The sequence below is a fragment of the Stegodyphus dumicola genome, chromosome 1 (assembly GCF_044657685.1).
Source record: "Stegodyphus dumicola isolate Sdum_Otavi_A_Nest chromosome 1, ASM4465768v1".
NCBI lineage: Eukaryota > Metazoa > Arthropoda > Arachnida > Araneae > Eresidae > Stegodyphus > Stegodyphus dumicola.
Window position 1 is genome coordinate 225,503,856 of NC_140768.1, and position 22,774 is coordinate 225,526,629.

Genomic DNA, 22,774 nt, shown 5'->3' on the forward strand with positions numbered 1-22,774 from the left:
TTTGAGTCGTAGAAACGAGACATGGAAAAACACTGGTATTTTATCTCAGAAGAAGTCCAATTTTGGTTCAAAATACCTATGTTAGAACAATGCTATATATAAATCTAATATATACGCTAAGTCGCGCTTTAGAGACATGAAAACGCAAGTTGAATTTAGTCAATAGTCCCAGTAGAACGGGAGATAAGTAACTCTCTTTTTTTTTCTTTTCTTTTAATCGCAGTGTACATGACAGTATTTACAAAACAAAAAATTGCAAACAGAAAACTTCTAGAATGTCTTCAACATCAATGTCCAGGAATCAGATTTCCTCAGGCAATGACAAATTTTAATTTACTTAAACGAACGGAATTCCCAGGGTTCGTCACAGATTGAATAATAAAAAGTTTTGTAGTCATTTTAATCGGTACGAATTGTAATTGCGGAAAGAAATGGTTCAAATATTTAATTCAGATTACAAATTATTATTATTTATAGTGAAATTTTGCTGCCCTCCGAAAAAAATACCGCCCCGCCACCGATACGCCACTGCATCGTGAGTATTATATTCCCATTTTCCTGAAGTTCTTGACTATTATTGCTTCATAAATCAGAGCCCATGCATCTAAAATTCATGAACACGTCAATTAAGACGAAAAGCATTTCTGGCATAAACGAATCCACTTTTAAACTCAAGGAAGCTCGAATTCTGATTTTCAAAACGTATGCTAAAATGCTAAGGGTAAAAATACCCAAAGGCGAAAATTAGGCGAGTAAATCCCGCATTCTTGAAAGCCATCTCTTGGACAGCGATGACTTTCATGTGATCTATTTATCACTGCTCACCATTTTGGCACATAGTATAACCATTATTGGTTGGCTGTTTGCATTCTTTTCAAAATACATGTATTCAAATACATGTATCTGAATCTTCATTTCAAATACATGTATCTGTAAATAAACAAGTAATAAAAATTTATTTAAAAATTTACAAAAGAAAAATAAGTAAAAAGAAAATACTAAGGTGACTGGTTTCAACTAGTTTAATCAATGTTACTTTTCGCCACTGTAACAGACTAAATTAAGGCGGATGATTTTAACTAAAAGCCGATTTATATTAAAAGCAGGATTTTAATGTAAATAACATGTCCTAAGTAGAGTAAAATAGAATGCGCTATGTTTCGATTAGCTTATTTATTGTTATATTTTCACATTATACAATAATTTTTATGTGGGTTATTAAAATTTTCAACTATATTATGCTACCGAAAGAAGATAAAAAGATAAGCTCAGTGTTTTTGTGCATGTGATATTATTTCTGAGATGCATTTGAATAAATGATTTTGATTATTCGCCATCGTTGGCTTTTAAGGTAAAGCGAAATAAATATATCCAGGACAGTGGAATTTATTTTAGATCATTAACATTTAAAAAAAAAGATACACCGTTGCAGTGAAGCTTGGTTACCAATGACGTCAGGCTTCCCTGCACTAAGCTTCTGGATCTAAAGCTGTCAGAAATAGCATTTATTTTTCGCTCGTTTCAACAGCATGGATAGACATGCCTCCACGTCTCGACGACAGAACATTAGCTGGTGCCTGAAAGTTCGTCCTTGAGAAGGTCGTCCCATAAATTTGGGGCGATGAACGCCACGAAAACAAATAAGTTGCTCCCATGCTAAATCAAGTTCCATGTCCCTGGCCTCGACCCTTGCCGGCATTCAACAGATAACAGATTTATATCTAGCAGAACCTATATGTTACGTAACATTTGTTTTGCCAAGTTTTTTAGTACAGTGTCCGGATCTTGCTTCTTTTCTTATGATAATGCGTCCTTACTTACGAGTACATATTACATAGCCCAACTTAAAGGCATCGAAATATGTAGGAACAACATTTTATTATTATAACGAATTTTATATTTAGATTCAATGAGCGCATTCCATTCATGTTCCTTTTAGATAACATGGCAATTATTTCAAGTTTAAAATACTAAAGACTAGATTAATTTCGTAATCTACTTAACAGCCATTTAGGATTTAATGAGCAAAAAGAAATCGTAAGAATTTCGACGCCAGTCACTCTCACCCTGAAAAATCTCGTAACACATTTGAATAGAGCTGTGCACACAATTCAAATACAGCTTCATAAACATGACAGCATTATTATGAAGTTTAACCCTAATCTAATTAGTCTAAGTAGGCCTAAAGGAGTACACAAGTAAAATTTTGTGAAGATAGCAGTTATCGTTTTAATTCTGTGGGTGTGCCCAAAGTGGGCACACTGATTGACTAGAGCTTCGAAAAGAGTGCTGAAACGAGCATTGTTGTCAATGAATTGACCTATGAGATGTGAAGAAACAAAGAATACAGACTCTCAGTTGTCCTAGATTATCAGTGAGCCCAGTCTGGGCATACCTAGGGTTCGCCGTTTGGTTTTAAGCAAGATTTCAAGGTAAAAATTTAAAACTAATATAGAATAAGGAGATTAGCATACAGCCAAAAAAATAACATAGAAATTTCTTTTCAAACAATTCCTTTTATACCCTAAAAAAATCTGGAAGATTTCTTTGAAAAATGAGGGTCTTAAAAAACTAAACATGGCTAAAACATATGGACTGGTTTGTGTTGAGCTGCCACCTACTATAAATAAAGAAGGTTCGGAGTAGCCTATAGTAACCTATAAATCCTTTTTCATTCAATTTTTCTGTGCGTACAGAAGGAAATTTCCGGACCGGACACACTGTGCCGCAAAGGGTTAAAAAATAATGGCAATAAACATTCCAAAGATGGAACCACATGAAGAATTTTAAATTTTCAGTAGATTCTATAAATCGAGCAGTTAAATGAATTTTATACTCGATAGCTTTTTCAATATTTTCTTCGTTTCTGTAAGTTTTAATAAAGTATCCTCCTCTAGAATATAACTGAGACATTCCTGATAAGGTTTGGTGTTTTATCATTTTTAATCCTCCGATATAAAATGGGAGATTAGTCTTTTATGCAATCTTGATGAGATTCTAAGAGATTCTAAGTCTTCCAAAGTTTAGTGTTTCATATCTTCTTTATCCTTCTTTTTGAAATTTCCTGTGATTTAAACTTGTTGTTTCCCACTTTCCGAGGATAATTGCTAAAACTCCGGAATTTGTATTTTCTATGAATTTGAATTCCTGTGACTTCATTCGTTTTCCTTTTCATCTGCATCCATTAAATAATCTTATCTCTATATGCGAATTTCAAATTTACGAGCTGCACAATCCCGAAACCTGTTTTACAATACTAAAACAGGATGACGAAAGTCTTTAAAGGCAAGATTTTTATCAGCTGGGCGTTGAGAAAGTCTTGCTTCCTGTACTTTCATAATATCAAAGTTCCGTAACATATCTAAGCTCAAAAGGACTGTTTTAAAGTAAGGTACTGAGATCATTCAATTTTTGAATTTTCTTGTGATTGGCCTTTAACTTCCAGTGCTTGACATCATCTATAATTTGATAATCGATACTTTAGTCAGACAGTAGAACATTTAAATTCCAACAAATGATTTAAAGACAAACCTATGATTATAGATTACATGGTTAGCCTTGATGAAAGTCAAGTCGAGACTTTTTAAGACTTTTCTTAGGCAATTATCGGAACAATTTGAGACGAAGACAAAACGAATCATCACTAAAGCCAAAAATCTCTAAGCCTGGACCTTATTTTAAAACTTTTTTGAGCAATGATTTGCTTTTAACTATTGATCGGACATGAAACTTTACTTGGACGATAAACTGCATATAGTAACAAGCAAAGGAAACACGGCAGAAATAATAAAAAAATAATCATTTTGAGGCGCAAATTAATTGTTTCTCAACTGGCATATAACAACATATACACTCATGTGCAAATATGTCTGTTCTTTAGAAAAGTCTTGAACTTGAGGTTCTAATTCTGGCATTCTGGCACCGAAGAACTGTGCAAATATTTAGACTCAATATGTAAGCGCACGCGTGCGTGTCTGCAGAGCATTAATTGTGAAAGATTGTAATTGTGGAAGATGTAATTGTGCCCGAAGAGTTTTCGACGACTTAGCTTTGGATGAAAGCACTGATATAAATGATACTGCTCAATTAGTATTATTTATATGAGGTATTGATGAGAACTTTGAAATTACACAGGAAGTGGCGTGCATGCGTTTTTCAAAAGGAATTAGAACGGTATGTAATATTTTTCGTGAATTTGAGGAAGGGCTTTTAACTTTGAAAATGCCTATAACAAATATATGCAATATTACGACTGATGGAGCACCAAATATGACAGGAAAAAAATCTGGATTTCTTGTAAGCTTTAATCAAAACTACCCCGGAAACAGTAATGTTTTTCTACATTGTGTTTTACATCAAGATGTCCTGTGTAAATCTGCATTGAATATGAAACCCGTGCTTGATGCAGTCGTGAAAGCTTATACATACTATTTGATCTCGTGGGCTTACTCACAGGCAATTTCGAGATTTTTATTTAGCAGTTTCAGTCCGTGCAATCTGAATACTCTGATGTACTGTATTACACGAAAGTAAGATGGCTTAGTGCAGGATATGTTTTGGAGCCAGTCTGACTGCTGAAAGATGACATTGTGTCATTCTTCCATGAGAAACGATGTTCTGCGGAGTGCGAAACTTAGAAGACACAGACTGGCTTTCGGACTTTGCATTTTTCACAGATCTTTTTTGTCATATGAGCAATTTGAATGTCAAGATGCAAGGGAAAAAACAATTTATCGACGATATCTTTGAGATGATATCGACGATATCTTTGAGATGGGCCCACATCAGATATCTGGGCCCATCTCAAAGCTTTTAAACTAAAACTTAATTTATTTGCTGGGCAGCTAGCTAAGAACGACTTGTCTCATTTCCCGAGGTTAAATTCCTGGAAGGCTATATGCCTAAGGCAAAGGATGTCTTCGCGGAGTACTTTCAAAGGGAAACTGGTTCATATATACGTTGCACATGGAGAAAACCACGAAAAAGCCCATGCAGCCAGCCCGTTCACGGGATTCGAAATTCGGACCGAACTACCAGTGTTCAGCTACTTTACTGCTCGACCTCTGGTGGGCTTTTATACAGTTCCATTTTATGTAAAATAATAACCCAACTTATAAAACTATTATCAAAGATTTAAGAAACAAATCAAAAACGAATATCCTCTACTTACGTCAAAATCAGTTTACGATGGGACAACTAAAACGGCTCTCCTCTTAAATCGAGGACTACCTGAACTTTTTTTTTTATTTTATTTTATTTTTCCTTTATCAGTAATCTTTTTCGTACATGCTCTGGTTGTAATTTTTATTTCCTTGTACGAAGTAAAAGAAATATCGTAATCACGAAAAGTTTTCTGGTATCATACTTCAACAAAAATGTCCATTTTGACCGCCCTCGAACCCCTTTGAACGATGTTTTCACTTGAAATATGCGCGTATGGAGACAATAAAGCGCATTTTTTTCCCAAAACGGATTGCAAAAGGGATTTAAAATTGATTCAGAAGATATTTTTTTCGTGACACCCCCCATCTGTACGTACGTATGCATGTATGTACCTCTCATAACTCAAAAACAACGATTAGCTGCAGAAGGTTGAAATTCTGTATGTGAAACTGCTATAACATGCAGTAGTGCACCTGCCTTTTTGGTTGCAATCAGCCGCGCTAAACGTACACACACATATATAAACACACATCCACTGTGTTATCCGGCTTGGTGAGCTCAGTATCTCATTCTTATATGTTGGTAAATCGTACACTTTTTACTCTAAAAGTGATCGAATTATGTTGTGTGTATGTTTCACTGCGTTTTTATGCCTTTAGTTAATCTGCATGCAAGAGTGTAGCGTTATCAACAATTTAAAAGTTGTTTAAGTGGTTCTAAGCCTAACGAGGTCACTATTTGTTTACATTTGAAACTCCAAGTAAAATAATGAATTCAGTCAGTTTGTGCACCAACTTCAGTGTTTTTTTGCTGAGTGGGACCAAAAATAAACTTGGACATTTGTGTCCCGAAAAAGCTGCTTTCTTGCTCGCTGACCGAATTGCTTGTTTTTGCGTAGAAACTCTAATTTTAATTGTAAAAATTGTTTTATTGACTATTTTTAATTATATTTAGCGTTTTAGGTTTTCTGTATTTTACAATTTTTAATGAAAATGTTTTGAATTTTTATGTATTTTTGTCTTGCCGCGAAGTGAGAACTAAATTAATTGAATGAGAAATATATCTCTAATGAAATTCGCGAAAATATGTTTAAATGAAGTGTAGTAAAAAGTGTGTATAATTTAATAGACCATACAAGGAGGTCATGTGGTGTCCACATCAGATATTTTATCTAGCGGCTTGTATTGTGCTGATTCTGTCATACGGAGAATTTTTTTAACCATCATTTGTTATCATGTTATAACGAAATTCTCTGTGTTTCTTGCGTTCTGTGCCTTTCGATTTGATTGCTATACTATCCTTCGTGAGATACTTGGCTCTGAATGTTTCATCCTTTTACATGTGCGGTTATGGAGATTTCTAGTTTATGTTTTTTGCTAAATACTCGGCGTGTTAGTTATTTGTCAGTTAATGACAGACTTAAGGCGAAATGTCTTTTTCCTAACAGAACGTACTGCGAATGGTATTTAATACTTAATGCAATTGCACTTATTTATTTATAAGGTATTTTTCCCTCCTTCTTAGCATGCCTTCGTGGTATAGTAGCCAGCACGCTCGACGCGTATTCGAGAGGTCCGTGGTTCGAGTCCCGGCGAGGGCATTGCTCATTTTCCATCTCTCCTGCTTCCAAATAACCTAATATCTCTCTCTACATATTAAAACTTGCTGATCAATGTTCAGTAGTAAATGTTGAAAACATTTACATTATTTGTTCCTGCATATGTGTTTTTATATGAAAATTCATATATCTTGATATATTTCCTGTTTTAAAGAAATTGGATGATAATTTTAAACGAACAGTTTCAACAAAAGCAATAATATATTCAAGTATTCAATATCTATTCCCTCTTTTCTTTTCTCTCCATCCTACTCGTCAAGTTCCTGCTTATTTTGGTGGTTGGGGGGGGGGCAAAGCAAAATGTTAAATCTTCATTTTATTTGTGAAAATAGCCGCTTAATTCTTTTTCAATAATATTTATCTAATAAAAAGTTATTTTTGGTTGTGTTGCTTTTTTAATCTCCCGTTGCTACGGTATCTCTTTTCCAGGTTTTGGGAAATACTTCTTTACTTCTTCCAAAATGATGTTAATTTCTCATCTGAATTTTTCAAAAAACTGGCTGTTCCAAAGGCACACTCACGCATTTTAAGAATTCCAGTCTAAGATTTAATTGTGTCTCTGTATGACTCAACAAATTCAAAATATAGTGAAAAAATAGATAATTTTATTAATCGCTTGGCTCATCGGTTTTTAGAAATTAAATTATGCAAAAAGCTTATAGATTGAACATGTCATTAAAAAAGTAGTACATTTTTTTTATTCGAACACATTTTTTTCTCTTAAACAAAATCCCTAGATAAGTAAAAATTTCTAATGTTTTGAAAAATCATGTCAGAATTAGCTGCATGTTTCACAGCAAAACCTAGCAAATCATTTAATATTTAGATCTCTTTCTTCACTGAAGGATTTATTTTAAACACCTGGTTAAGTTGTTAATAAGTTCCAAAAAACTTGTGCAAAAATTTTTGAAAGAAATTAATGTTTTTTCAAACTAACTAGTTTCATCTGTATTTCGAGTATGTGAAAATAGAAGTTAATGGTACAAAATTACAAAATTAATAACACTGTTGGATTACTTCAGTAAAGTACACTGTATCACTCTTATGGAAGAAACAAATAAAATTCGGGGAAAAACGTATTTCAAAGTGGTATATTTTCGACAATTTTTCTGACGAGTAGCATTCCAAGACGTTTCTGGTGTTCTCCAAGAAGAAGGAGGTAAGCAGCAACAGTGCTCTAATAAATTTCCTGACTTGTCAACTTGGAGACTTCCTCAACTACTTCCAGAGGCGCCTCATCCTTTTGCACGTCGTTATGTCTCTCTCTCATTCTCTTTATTTTTCTTATTACTTTTTTTTTTTTACAAATATTTTTCTCTGCGGATTGGCGACCGTGGGTCGCTATCCACCGCCAATAAAAACGGCCACTTTTCACGTAAGAATTACTTGCCTTTTTTTTTTTTCCACCCCTCTCCAGATTTATTCTTCTTTGTTGAACTGCTTTTATATGGACCGAATCCCAGATTCTTGGATTGATTTTCAACGCACTGAAGAAAGAAATACCTCAACCACGACATCAGAAGATATGCATAGACGCTAAGGACGGTTCCTGCATTTGGTACAACAAAAGCCACTTTTTCCAGATGCAAGCAAATGTCTATCGATAAGTCAAATTGCTGAAGACTTCTGCGGGCCATTACCGTTATAAAGCTACTACTACTGGGGCGCAAGTGATAGGAAAGCGCTGCAAGTGATTATAGTTAGGGACAGTAGTTAAACGTTTATACTAGTAAAACTAATGCCTACGAAGGTATAGCGAAGACTAGTCAGAATATGATTTACCAAACTAATTACTCTGCTTTCAGGCTACTTAAAATAATGAGAAATTAAGCGCAAAAAAAATTAGGACCAGAAATTGTATGTTTCTGCATATAGTGTTTCGAACTTTACATGCTTTTACCTTAAATTCTAGTTAATTCCGCAATTTATAAGCAATATTTCTTAAATGTGTACTAAATTCTAATACTAGTAATACTAGTAATTTTTGGTAAGTCTATAACTTTTGTACCTGACTTCTAGAATTTTCGTAAAATGTTTAAGAGAGGTGATTGACGTATTTCGATACGTATCAGTAATTTTTAACGAAATCTTTTTTTAAATGGAAGCTATAGACCGTAGAATTTCAATTTAATAAACTTTGTACAGACTTTAAATTATAGCATGTGTTCTTTCCTGTCTGTGGAATAGCGAACAATTCAATAATATAGATATGGAATATATCAGTTTCCGTATTTCTCTTATTTTGTGGGTAATGGTGGTTCGGACTACTTCTAATTCCTCTGGACATCCACATGAATTTGGACTCTCCAGTTCTAACGGCCATGGCAATCACAGTCAAGATGCTCTTCAAAGGTTGCTTCGTGTTTTCGGTCTAGACGGACGTTTGCCAGAAACAAAACATCAACCTCGGCCGCCGAAGTACATGCTAGATTTGTACAGATCCCTCACTGATGACTCACAGATGCCTCAAAGTTTCCAACACGGAGCTAATACCGTCAGAAGTTTCTTCGATAAAGGTAATTTAATTTTGTTTTATTACCTTATCATTTTAAGTTTGATTAAGTTTCAGTTTTAAAGTCTCAGACATAAAATACTACTTGCTTAACTATTTACTTACCGTATACTATTATAGTTAGAATTTTTCAGTAATGGAATTTATTTGTACGTGTATAAGATCGAAATTTACGGGTGTGGGTTATATATCGGATATAAAAACGATAGATTTAAAAATAAGGAAAAGGTGAGCATACAAAGATTATATTTCTACATGTAACCTAGACGCTGTTTGTTAAAAGAAATTACATTTCTCATCAACTTCAAAAATTCCTTGTCTGATAACAAGAGAAGTTCTTTATAATCGTCTTCCGTTATATCTTCCGGTACATCATCGAATTCTATTTCATCTTCACCATCACTGTCATTCAGATCCATAAATAATCATCTTCCGTTCCATCTAGATTGTTATATATACTATATTTTAATCCCTTTTGAATTATACCGCGTTTAATTTCAATACGTGCTTTTATTATCCACTCACACACTATTCCTAGACTGCCATGAAGCACTGGGACCCCTTTCCCTCCTTGTGTTCGATGTTCACTTCAAAAGCACGGCTTCGAACGCCTACAGACAGAGAAAACATCTAACCGCTAATTCCGCGAATTCATTCAGAGCGAAATTACATTATTACGTCAAATAATGTCCCCCTTTTCTCGAAACACTAGAATAACATTCTTGCACCCATCTGCATTGAATACAACGCACCCTATTTGCAGAATTATTTATCCCTCAATCATTTCCCCTTATCGCTTTGTCAATACGATATACCTGAATCCGTCTGAAATCCTTGGGAAAATTTTCGAATGAATGACTTCAAAAGCATCACACATGTATCTTTCAGGTTTCTTCGTAAAGAAAAGGGTGCGCGTTATTATGCGAATATACCTAAAAATTAAAAAATGTAGTTTGAAATTATAGGTGCGCATGATCCGCCGGAATATACGGCACTTAAAATTTCTGAGATACCATTTTAATGGCAAGAATTTAATCTCACTCAAGTAGTAATTAAAGTAAATTATTATTAATAAATGATTAAATTTCTATATTTAAAATTAATACATCTGTTTACTTTTTATATCTATGAAACTAACTAAGCATAAAATATTGTATAATATACTAAACATATTAACTAAACCTCAAATTTAGTATAATATACTAGTATAGAATAGAAGTAAACCTAAAATACAATATAAAAAACCTAAAATATAATATAATTATTTAATACTATAATATTATATTAAAATAATGTATTATATATAATACGCTATTTTAATATAGTATTAAAATATAGTAAATAATATTAAAATGTATTATAATAAGTTAACAATTGAAAATTTCTCTAATCTATAAAAGTGTGTATGTAATAAAATGTTATTATGTCGATTAAATAGTATTAAACATTGCGTTAGACTAGTATTTTAATTTGGAAACCCTTAAAAAGAGTAATTTTTACGGTATTTTTTTCATAAAATTTAGAGGTACAATTCTAAAGTTTTTGTTATATATATATAGATAGATGTAAAATATAAAAAATAGGACGGCTTTGCTCTATGCGAACAAGCAACCTTTAATTAACTTTCTGCAATTTCAGGATCTTTCCCCTAGACCAGTACTTTCGAGAACATTCCAGCCTATTACGTAAGAAGCATATGACATAGATTTTTCTCGAAATGACGCAATGCAAATAGATGTTGCTATTTTTAGAATAGAGAAGGGAAATTAATTTACGCTGCTAATTTAATCTTTTACATATTCTTTATTTTTCTTACATATCCCCCCTTTAAGAAGAAAACATCGTTCAAAATCATTAAAAATGTGTATATATATCTTTAAATAAACTAAAACTCAGTGGCGTAACAGCCCTAGCGGGCCAATGTCTGCAGTGCCCCGAAATCTACTTTCTTGACCGTGGGCCCCGGGATGCGTAAGCATATGCCCTGAATAAGTGGTCAGATTGTCGCAGGATCCCCAGTGTTTAGTCCCCAAGCGACCTTGGTACTCATTTTATCGGCCCAAGGGATGAAAATCAAGGGCTGAAAGGCTGAGTCGACCTTGCCCAGCCCGGGGATCGAACCCGGACCTGTGGCGCTGCTGCGCATTGCGCCAGCCACTGCGCCACCGGGCCTATACCTATATCTACTATCTCTCTCTATATATATACATATGTGTGTGTAAGATATAACAAAATACGATGGCTGCGCTAAGAAATGATTGGAACCTCAAAATTAACTATTCTAAATTTGGTGTTCTCCCCCCCCCCTAAATTCATTTGTAAATTCGAGATCTTTCCATGTTACATAACGCTGCTTGAAAAAATGGAACTAAAACCAAAAATTAACCAATCACAGATTACCTGTACTTATGCACTTAGTTAGTATAAATACTACTCGTAAGCAACTACGTAATTCCTTTTCCTAGCTTCTACCATGCCAACAACATCTTCACGCTGCTTTGCTTCCCTGTTTAACATGCCTACGTCGTACTTTTATAACCAGTGTGAATAAAAATTATTTTAGTGTAAATTAAAATTATTTTTAAACTATGATTGGATAAATGCCTTGCCTACCAAAATTAATCTGATGCAAATTATCATGGAATAAAGTTGTATTTTGAAACTGCCTCGTTTGGAAGTTTTGGTTTATGCATCGATCTGTCTTAACTACGCAGACTTCAAGCTACATCGAATCAAAATATCACCCTCGGCCAGGAAGCGTCGAACTTAAAAGTACCGGTGTCGTCTACGCACAAACATGTATGTTTTCATGACAAATAAGTTTTTTTTTTTTTTTTAACAAATTAATTCTTTCTTTTCATTTGCATCCTGTTTTAATTTCAATTTTTCTTATATTCAATTTTAAGTATTATTCTTCATGATTGCTATGTTTATTTTTAAATTTGTGATTAATAGTCTATCCGCGTGTCGGAGAACTATTTCTCACATCTGAATTGGTAAGATATAATTCGGATATTCTAAAATTGAATAGAAATGGAAAATTGAAAAGAGTTTTTATCAGATATGCGAGATGACGAAACGCACTTCTCATTAATTGTTCTTATGAACATTATTATATTAACCCGTGTATTTCATACTTTTGGATAAATTAACAAATTTTTGCCCCGAAATTAAGAAGGAAATTTAAGCATTTAAAAACTGAAAATGAGTAGAAAATTAATCCTACATATGGCAATTAACAAAATTAAAAAATTTTGTACCTAACTATTAAAAGTTATTATTTAATTAATTATCTTTATGAACTTATATTGGCAGTTCTTCATAAATAATATAGTCTAAAAAAATAGGTAAGGAAAGTTGAGTAACTGCGTGAGGTTACCTAAAATTGTGTAATTATTTTCTCTCATTTCATTAATTTGATATTCTTTTATATGTTTTGTTTTAACTAGCTAAATAATTTTAATATACAAAACTCATGCATGCATCTTTCCTTTTCGAATATTTTTAGACTATTTTTCATAAAGAACTGCCAATACATCTTTATAAAAGAGATTAATTAAATAAGGAATTTTAATAGTTAAGTACATAAATTTAAAATTCTCTTAAGTGCTACACATGAGATTAATTTTCTACTCATTTTCAGTTTTTAAATGCATAAGTTTCCTTTTATGCCTTTTAGCAAAACCGGGATAGTGGTTACCTATGTTGACTGCCGTACCGAAGAACCTGTGTTCGAATCCCGGAGAAGGCATGGACGTTTGTAAATGTATAGTGCCTCTGCGGCGTGAGGGCATTCTAAATATGCGGCGAGCCGAAAGTCCTCTCGAGAGGTTGTTTGTAGCGAGAGGAGATTAAAATCAGAGCTGAGTAAAGTTGTACTGTCACCTGTATTGTGCTAAAGGCTGTTGCCAACGACAGGCGCAATCTTGCATTCCTTGTCACGATGAATTTCGTGGACTTGTTTGTATGTTATTGTCAGACAAGTGAGATAAGTGACAGCAAAAATTAGTAATTAACCCAAAAATATGAAATGCGAAAGTAGAAAGATTCCTCATTCCTTCTTGCAATCACAAATCATTATGCGAATCTACATATACAACTTTTAAATCCTGAAACACACATGCCTGCGACGTTATCATAATGCGATAATTTGTAGATGTTTTATTTTCTGCACGGTATCTTTTACGACGGTATTTCAAAACTGCGATGTTTTTAACCGCTTTATTTTCGACGACGATGTTTCAGAACGGCGATGGTTTCACCTGAGTTTCTTTTCTCTCACGTTTTGCACAAAGATGTTTTTTCCTTGCAATAGTTTTCCCTCCACATTTTTATGTTCCATGTTTTGCAGCGATATTTTAGGTGGACACACTTAGTAAGTAGGTACGTGATTACAATTATCTTTTAAAACAGCTGGTATTTTTTTATCTGGCTCTGCCTGACGCAATTGAACGCTTGGCCCATCTAATAAATGCGGTAAGCAGTACTAAGTATATCAATAACTCTGTTAAAGCGTCTTCTCATGTCTTCAGTTGTGTCAAACTGCATTACAAAATCACACAGTTAACTGTGCCTTTTTTAACAATTCGTTTGACTTCTTGCTCGATAAAGGCCCTTTATCTTCTTTACTATCACTGCTTTCATCGCCGGCTGGAGTAATACGTTCATCAAGTTCCCCATTTGTCATTTCACGATCATCACTAATTTTTCGATTCCTCCTCCTTCCATATCTGAAAATCCTATTGTTTTGGAAATTTGTACGATTTTTTTTTTTTTTTTTTGGCTTCATTTCCAATCAATGGAAATCCTTTAACATTACTGCCGACTTCTGCCAGGGCTAATGCCAAGAAATTCATTGTTGATCTATTCATTTGTTCTTATGCGATTAATCATTTCTATGCAGTGTCTTATATTGAATTGCTTCAAAAATTCTATTAGTGTGTCGTGCTTCCCTTCGTTTAGTGCAGTAGTCTTCAAACTGTATGGGAGTGCAAACATGTAAAAATGCAAACTACCCCAATCAGAGCTTCGACCTATATCATCAATTCAGATATTTTAGGACTTTTATCCACCTTGCAATCTCACTATAAATTTTCAGGACCCCAAAATGGGGAGAGGGGACGACCCATAATTTAAAAAATACTGATCTAGTGCTTTATTTGCAGCGATTTAAACATGCCTCACATAACAGGCTTTGAATGTTTTTATGATTCCATAATCCATTGTTTGGATTAAGGATGTAGTGTTCGGTGGAAGGAATAAAGCCTCTATATGTGGATGCAATGTTGTGAGAGCTTCAGTACTGAGTATGGGAGCATTATCGAGAAGCAGGAGAACCTTAAAGCTCAGGTTTTGCGGTTCTTAGCAATATGACTTCTTTAAGGAATAAATTTTCAAATCAATCATTAAAGAGGACTATCGCAGCTCAGCTGATACTGAGCGCATAACTGAAATTCTGGCGTTGTTCAAATTAAATGCAGAGAAATAAGATAATACGTATACACAAAATAGCGTCCCTCAAGTCTGCGTTCGACAAAGGTTTGCTGTATATTCAGTCACATAAATGTCATTACTTTCCCCCTCCTCCCCAAAACCAAATTTGTATATGGACAATATTTTAAGGTTGTTATTATAATAAAGAAACTAATTGGAGATATCTTGATAAAAGGTCTGTTTAAAATTTAAGATTCATATTTTTTTTAACAAAAAGTATCATGTAATAAAATTTTTCTAGCCTAAAAAACCTGCCACATTTTAATTCTTTCTTAAAAGAGCCATTTTTCTAGGATCATTTTCGTTTTAGAGATGTTTATTATACAATATTTAACTCTTTCTCTGTTATTGTATACATATATTTCTAGAAGACTGCACTATGCAATCGATATATACATTTATACACTCACACATATATACATCCATATTTCTAAAAGATTGCCCAAGGAACGTCTATTAAACGACAATGGTCGCAGAACCATGGTTTCATTTAAAAAAATGAATGAACTAAGACGGGCTTTCAGACTAGTTTTGATTACGTGACACCCTTTACTAAGAATATTAGAAATATAAATTTTAACTAGCCTTCTACCAATATACAGAGTGTTCACATAGTCTCTGGTCAATTTTAACAGCTTCTTGTTTGGGAACTAAACAGTTTACTCCTTTGGTGCTAGTCACGTTTTCACAAGCAAGGTTAAAAATTTTTAGCTGATTTTGGGGATGACTGGATTTGGGATTTTTGGAAATTTTGGCAGGTGACGCAACTTACACAACCTCGACATGCACACCGTTGGTTGACCCCTAAAGTGAAGACGATATTTCAGCTGTGTACAGCATTTACGGTGTATTCCGGTGCAATATGGCAATACATACGGGCATACACGATGCAACATGGCGTGATACATGGTTGCAATTGTATTGTTGATTCCGGTCTTCAGGTGTGTAGTGCTTGACAGTTTCGAACGGTAAACAACGTCTTTAACATAGTGGCACAGAAATAATTCTATAGGAGTTACACCAGGCGAACGCGGTGGCCATAGAATGTGCTTGTCCTCCTAGTGCATCTGTTTAAGGAATGTTCTGTCGAAAAAAAAAATTGCGAACACACATATGTTCAGTATGGTGGTACGCCATCTAGCTGAAAAATGAAGTTTGGTTCATGGTCCTCCAACTATGGGCAAATGCAATTAATCAATCTATCAATATAAACTCAGACTTATTGTTTGTAGAAAAACGGTCCTAAAATATTGTCATGCAGCATCCCACATCAAGCATTCACTTTCGGAAGTCCCTTGTGACATGACGAATTTTGATCCCCAAATTCTGACATTGTGTGTATATTAAACCAAAAGAAACTATTGGAAAACTTTCTTGACATACGTTGAATTAAAAAAAATAAAAAAAAAATTACAGCACTATCTCTTACAGGATGCTCAGAAAAATACGGTAAAGTTGTTCAGAGAGTTTGTGGACGCCCTGTGAGGGAAAAATTTAAATTTCATTTCATTTAAAATAAGAAATGTTTTATTCTAAATCTAGTTTGAGCAAATGCTTCAAGCAATTAAGTTCATAAATTATTGCAATTATAAAATAAGTTTTAGCACTTCCCAATTGACAACAAACGTAAAATAAAGTAAAAATATAAAAGCATCAAAGTATGGAATAAATAATAATTATCTCAAACTGTATCGGTATCAAAAACATTTATTGTTGCAATTGTAAACAGTTAAAAATTAGCAACCGGTAAATTAAAGATGGGAATAACAATTAATACCTGAAAAAATGTAATAAAGAATTCTATTGCCTCCATTTATAATTTTCAGAATCATTAAATAATAATAATCATATATATATATACATACAGTGATGGCCAAAATTGTGGACACGTTTGGAAATTTTTATGTTTTTGAACTTTGTATGCTTATAGAAAATGTTACGTTTCGCAAAATGCAAACTTGTATATATCATTTTAAAGAGAATTTATTACTGAATTCAATACAAAACACAAAATTCAATTATTTGCAATACAAAAAATGTTATATGTACTTTAATACAAATAAAAAACACAGTTATGAAGTGGATTGTAATGTCTAGCTTTCCTGGCCAATCACTGTTCTTGTTCTGAGAACCAATCAAATGTTAGTAACTGCCAGTAGAAGCTGACATCATGTTTACACTTGAAACAGTTCATTATTTTGCTTTGTTCTGTAGAAGAAGGACCTGTTTCTTATACACTGCAATTAAAAGTGGGAATTTTTGTAAAAATTTTTAATATTTAGTCAAGAAGCAATGAAATCAATTAAAAGAGTAGATTGGACACCTAGAAAGAGATGTAATATTATTGTGTTACGAGAAAGTGGTCTTTCCTATGCTGAAATTGCAAGACAAGTGGGGGGTTCAGTGACTACATCTGGAGTCCGAAAGTTTTGTTTACGATATCAGGAGACAAATTCAATAAAAAACAAAGAAGGAAAAGGCCGAAAAAGGTGCACCACATCTATTGATTACAGAAGAATAAAAAGACTATGTCTCCAAGATAGAAAAATGTCATCAGCTGCCATCAGAAGTAATCTGAATGATGCTGGTGTTTCTGTCAGTTCAAGAACAATCAGGAGAAGTTTAACAGATGTTGGACTGAGAGGTAGAATCCCACGAAAAAAAGCCTTATCTTAATTTTCAGCAACGAAAAAAAAAAAAAAAAAGAAGACTACAGTGGGCAAAGGAACACATTAATTGGACAAATGATCAGTGGTCACAAGTTATATGGAGTGATGAAACTTAGATATCGTTATTCGGTAGTGATGGGCGAAAATATGTAAGACGTAGAATAGGAGAAGAGCTACATCCTGACTACATTCAAGCAACTGTGAAGAACCCAATTAATATTATGATTGGTCATGCATGTCAGCAGATGGTATTGGTCGCCTTCATGTCATCGATGGGACACTGAATTCCAGAAAATACATTTACACTATTCTTGAACCAAAACTTCTACCTTCCATCAGAGATCTCTTTCCCAACAATGCTTCGTTTATTTTTCAGCAGGATTCTGCTTCTTGCCACACGGCCAAAATATCGAAAGAGTGGTTTCGTACAAAGAGCATTAAAGTGTTGTCATGGCCAGGAAACAGTCCTGACCTCAATCCTATCGAAAATTTGTAGCACTGTTTGAAAACTCGTGTCCAAATGAGACGCCCATCTAATAAAAAAGAACTAATTGAGGCTATAAGTGTTTCCTGGCATCATGTAATAACGAAAGAAGAGCTTAAAACTCTTGTCAGCTCAATGAAACGTCGATGTGAAGCTGTAATCAAAAATAAAGGGTACCTTACTAAGTACTGATAACTCACTGCAATCATCACTATCTAATGTATATCGGTAACTATTATCGTTTAACTTTTTTTGTATTGCAAGTAATTGAATTTTGTGTTTTGTATTGAATTCAGTAATAAATTCTCTTTAAAATGATATATACAAGTTTGCATTTTGTGAAACGTAACGTCTTCTATAAGCATGCAAAGTTCAAAAACATAAAAATTTCCAAAAGTGTCCACAATTTTGGCCACCACTGTACATAATTCAACAAATTAATATAACTAATAAATATAAATAATAAATAGATCCATATAGAAGAAGAAACTTAGTAGCCGAGTAAGATTAAATATTCAACTTTATTTCAATTGACATTTGCGGCCACAATTCACCTGGCATTCTAACCTTGACTATTCAAGAACATTTACATTTTCGTACTTTTGCGATAAGAAGATAGCGTGTGAAGTAGCGTCTTAACAGAAAGAAAGGTAGAAGCTAATGTGTGCGGTTAATCCAATATGGCAGCCTATTAAGAGAAAGGTATCAATTCTCGAAATTTTGAGTTCAGATTCTGAATCTAGAAATGATACAGTCCAGAAAAGTTATTGCTATTTTTAGAATAGAGAGAGAGAATTGAGGGCTAATGCTAGTTTAAATTATAATTTTGAGATTTACATATTTTTTATGTATGTGTAAGATAAAAAATCCAAATTAAAATAAAGGATCTGTTAGCTCAGCAAGCACCCGTAGAGATCGCCTCAAAAGAAGGGGCCCTGGGTGTAAACAATGCTTCGCATACGCACACACACCTCAATGGTAGGAGAAGTTATTATTTTGCTTTATATATTTTTATATTACATGAGATTATTTCCTAAAGGTTGCAAACCTTAAACAAATTTACAATTTTTAGGTGATTCAGATGAAGCTGGACCATATCATTTTAATTTATCCAATACGATTCCTAGACACGAAGAAGTAATTGATGCCGAATTTCATCTTTTCATACATCGCAACGCACCCAAACTTCATCATGGTTCTCATATTATCCAGGTAATAAACTCTCATCTATTATTTTTAACTAAATATGCTTACTTTATTACTAAATAGGATACAATCAGAATGCAAAAGATACTGCGTTAACTTGTGGTGTTGCGCGGCCCCAACTTACACGCAACAATAATAGTGACTGCTATGAACTAGAAAGTACACAAAACTCTTAAGAAGGGTTTAACTCCCTTTTTATTCTACTTTAGAAGTTACAGATGCGTGCACTTGACGCTCACAAACTACGCCGACCCGGCGGTAAAATAAAAATAAGAAACTAAAAATGAATAATGTTATGTAGAGAAATTATCTGATAGCGTTGTAAAAACTAGGTGAATGATTTTATGATTTATGGAAATTTAAATTTTATTTTGATTCTGAATTATTTAATTTAAGGCTTTAATTTTGGGGAAAAACAGATGCTTCTGGAAATATTATTTAGTTTAAAAGAGTATTATTTATTTTCCTCTATTTGTAAATCTTGTACAAACTTTTATTCATTGTGAAAGAAGCAGGGAAAGGGAGGCAATTTTCGCCAAGTCATGATTTCGCGCGCTTTAGAATGTTCGAGAAAGAATTTTCATTGTTAGTTGACCTTAAGAGAGGAAAGTACGTGACGGAAAGGTCAAAGGTTGCTACTTGTCTTTCAATGTAAGTCATTCAGGTTTTTGGCGATTGAGGGTCCGGTTGTTGGCTAAGTGAAGAAGGGCGCGCATGCGCGATCACCCTTATTTCCGCATTCTGGAGTTGAAAACGAAGATTTTGCCATAATTAAGGGGGCGATAAGTGAAGCCATAGTGGGAGCCCGTTTGGTGAAGGACAAGAAGGAAATTTGAGTTGGACACACTTACTTTTGGCTGACTCTCGGACTGACTCGCTGATTTTTGGGCTTGCTGGACAAAATGTAAGTGACTCCGAGAGGTGTTTTCCGGCGAGGAGCGGCAAATATGCTCCCCGGCCGCGTTTTGGTTAAGAGGCGAGACTCTCTTACACACTTACTCTGGACTCGCTTAGGCACTCACTGCTTGGATTCGCTGACTTTCGGGCTTGACGGACTTGTTGACGGAGACTGAGAAAAAACTTGTGGGTGTTGCGAAGGAGAAAGGAAAAGATTTAGTCGGCATCGAGCCGTGCTTCCGGCGGGGAGCGGCAATTATGCTCCCCGGCCGCGGGTTTTCTCAAAAATGCGAAAAAAAAACTGTTGAGCGAATAACAAAAAAATTAACAGAGACTTGGGTCTCTATCTGTATCGGCAAAAGTCAGGACGATGTCCTCTGAACTCCGACTTGAAAACAGAAGGAATTATGTCACCTTAGTCAACTGGAAGCCTGCGTTAGCCGTTCTCTAAAATGCCTAGCTTAATTGTCCACGTTTTCCTTGGTGGAGCTGAGAGTCTGGGCAGACAGCCGTGCGGTGTAAGCTGTTCTCTTGCTTCCAGTGGGAACAATTTTCTTCTATGGAAACCAGTAGCAGGCGTAAGATTTGACGGTATAGCTGATGTAATTTATTGTCGTGCCGATTCGAGTCTCTGTCTTGCGGATTTGCCAAGTGACGTAAGGATAGAGCTAAGATATGAGCTCTCCTCCACTTCAAGATGTCCCCTCAAGATAAGTATTTTTTTTTTTTTTTTTTTGTTTATTCGATCCTCTCACGAAACATTTCTTCATAACTTTGGTGCCGTGACCTCTGCTTAGTGAAGGATCGAATCAGTAATTTGGATTTTGAATTTACCTATTTTGTGTAATTTACTTTTTAAGGAGGGAGTTAAATTTTATGTGCTAGGATTAATTAGAGTTTTTGATTTGTGTTTGCTTATTTGTTAATTTGAGAGTGATAAAGTTTGAAAATGTGTGTGAATCTCAGGAATTTTGGACTTTAACGTTAGGCATCAACTGGAAGCCTGCGTTAGCCGTTCTCTAAAATGCCTAGCTTAATTGTCCACGTTTTCCTTGGTGGAGCTGAGAGTCTGGGCAGACAGCCGTGCGGTGTAAGCTGTTCTCTTGCTTCCAGTGGGAACAATTTTCTTCTATGGAAACCAGTAGCAGGCGTAAGATTTGACGGTATAGCTGATGTAATTTATTGTCGTGCCGATTCGAGTCTCTGTCTTGCGGATTTGCCAAGTGACGTAAGGATAGAGCTAAGATATGAGCTCTCCTCCACTTCAAGATGTCCCCTCAAGATAAGTATTTTTTTTTTTTTTTTTTTTTTTTTTTTTTTTTTTTGTTTATTCGATCCTCTCACGAAACATTTCTTCATAACTTTGGTGCCGTGACCTCTGCTTAGTGAAGGATCGAATCAGTAATTTGGATTTTGAATTTACCTATTTTGTGTAATTTACTTTTTAAGGAGGGAGTTAAATTTTATGTGCTAGGATTAATTAGAGTTTTTGATTTGTGTTTGCTTATTTGTTAATTTGAGAGTGATAAAGTTTGAAAATGTGTGTGAATCTCAGGAATTTTGGACTTTAACGTTAGGCAAACAGAATTGAACTTTAAAATTAGGAAAAATATATATTTTAATGTAGCAGAATAGGTACTGTACATTTTTACTGTTGAAAATCCTTGAGTGTTTTCTGGATGTATACTTTTGATTTCTGATTTCTGATACAAGATGGAAAATGAATTATTTCACGATAATCCTCTGCTATTTGTGTATCCTTGTATAAAGTTTCGAGTGCTTGTCTTTAAAAACTGGACTCATTTTTTGAGCACTTCTAAGAGAAAGAGATTAAAGACTCTAATTATTTTACTGAATGAGACAAGCCATAGCTATGCGTAGCTAGACATTTTTTTTTTTTTTTTTGTCTGTGTGTTTTTGCTAATTATTTAACCTAGAATCTTGTGAAATGTGTAATTGTGAGGGGTTAACGTTAGAGAAATTTTGATTTTTTTTTTAATTGATTGAATAATATTTTGTGAAATGTATGTAATGTTTTCATGATTCTCTAGCGTAGTATATTATTGCTTTTTGATTTACAATGTTTTGATATGATCCCAGTATATTGTGTAATTGTTAGTAATTTAATTTAGTATTGAGCAATGAATTTTATAAGTTCTTAAGGCATAATGATACAAATGAATGAGTTAGAAAAATTGAAGATTGTTTTTCAATTGCAAAATTCTGTTTTAAAGTGAACATGGGTTAGATTTGAATTTTTGCCTGAGATCAGCAATAGTGATGTTTGCATATTTAATTTTTTTTTGGATTGAATTCTTCAGCTTGAGTGAAGTTCTAATTAGTTTAATGAGTCAGAGTAATTGAGATTAGTTTTCTTCTGAGTTTTAAGTTTGTGAAGAGTTGTCATGTGAGAATTGTTTAAACAGTAGAAATTTAGTCTTGTGAATTGTAGAAAGTGAATTTTAATGAGAATTTTGGTGACAACGGGAATTTGTTTTGTGAAAATGTTTGAAATAAGTTTGAGAAGATTAGTTACTTTTGCTCTGTACTCATGTGTGGGAATTTTCTGTTAATTACAAGTAGGTTGTCTTGAATTTGCTAGTGAATCGTAATAGAATTGATTTCAGTTATTGATTTTCTTTCTTGGTTGGACTTGTTGCTGAATTTGGGGTTAATTCTTGTTTTGGCTTAAGTTTTGTATTTGAATTGGTAGTATCAAGATAGTTGTATCA

At 34.0% G+C, this 22,774-nt stretch overlaps 1 protein-coding gene across 2 annotated transcripts in view; it reads left to right on the top strand.

Annotated features, from left to right (window-relative positions):
• LOC118187433 (bone morphogenetic protein 2-like) overlaps positions 1–22,774 on the top strand; it is a 47,736-nt gene that overhangs the window by 9,852 nt on the left and 15,110 nt on the right. The window contains exons 2-3 of one of the 2 annotated variants that reach the window (XM_035357662.2): positions 9,092–9,297; positions 19,012–19,151. In XM_035357662.2, coding sequence (XP_035213553.1) covers positions 9,204–9,297; positions 19,012–19,151 — 234 coding nt within the window. In that variant the 5' untranslated portion in view covers positions 9,092–9,203. Of the gene's footprint in view, positions 1–8,198; positions 9,298–19,011; positions 19,152–22,774 lie in introns of those variants that run through there. The other variant, XM_035357653.2, reaches the window with a different exon arrangement.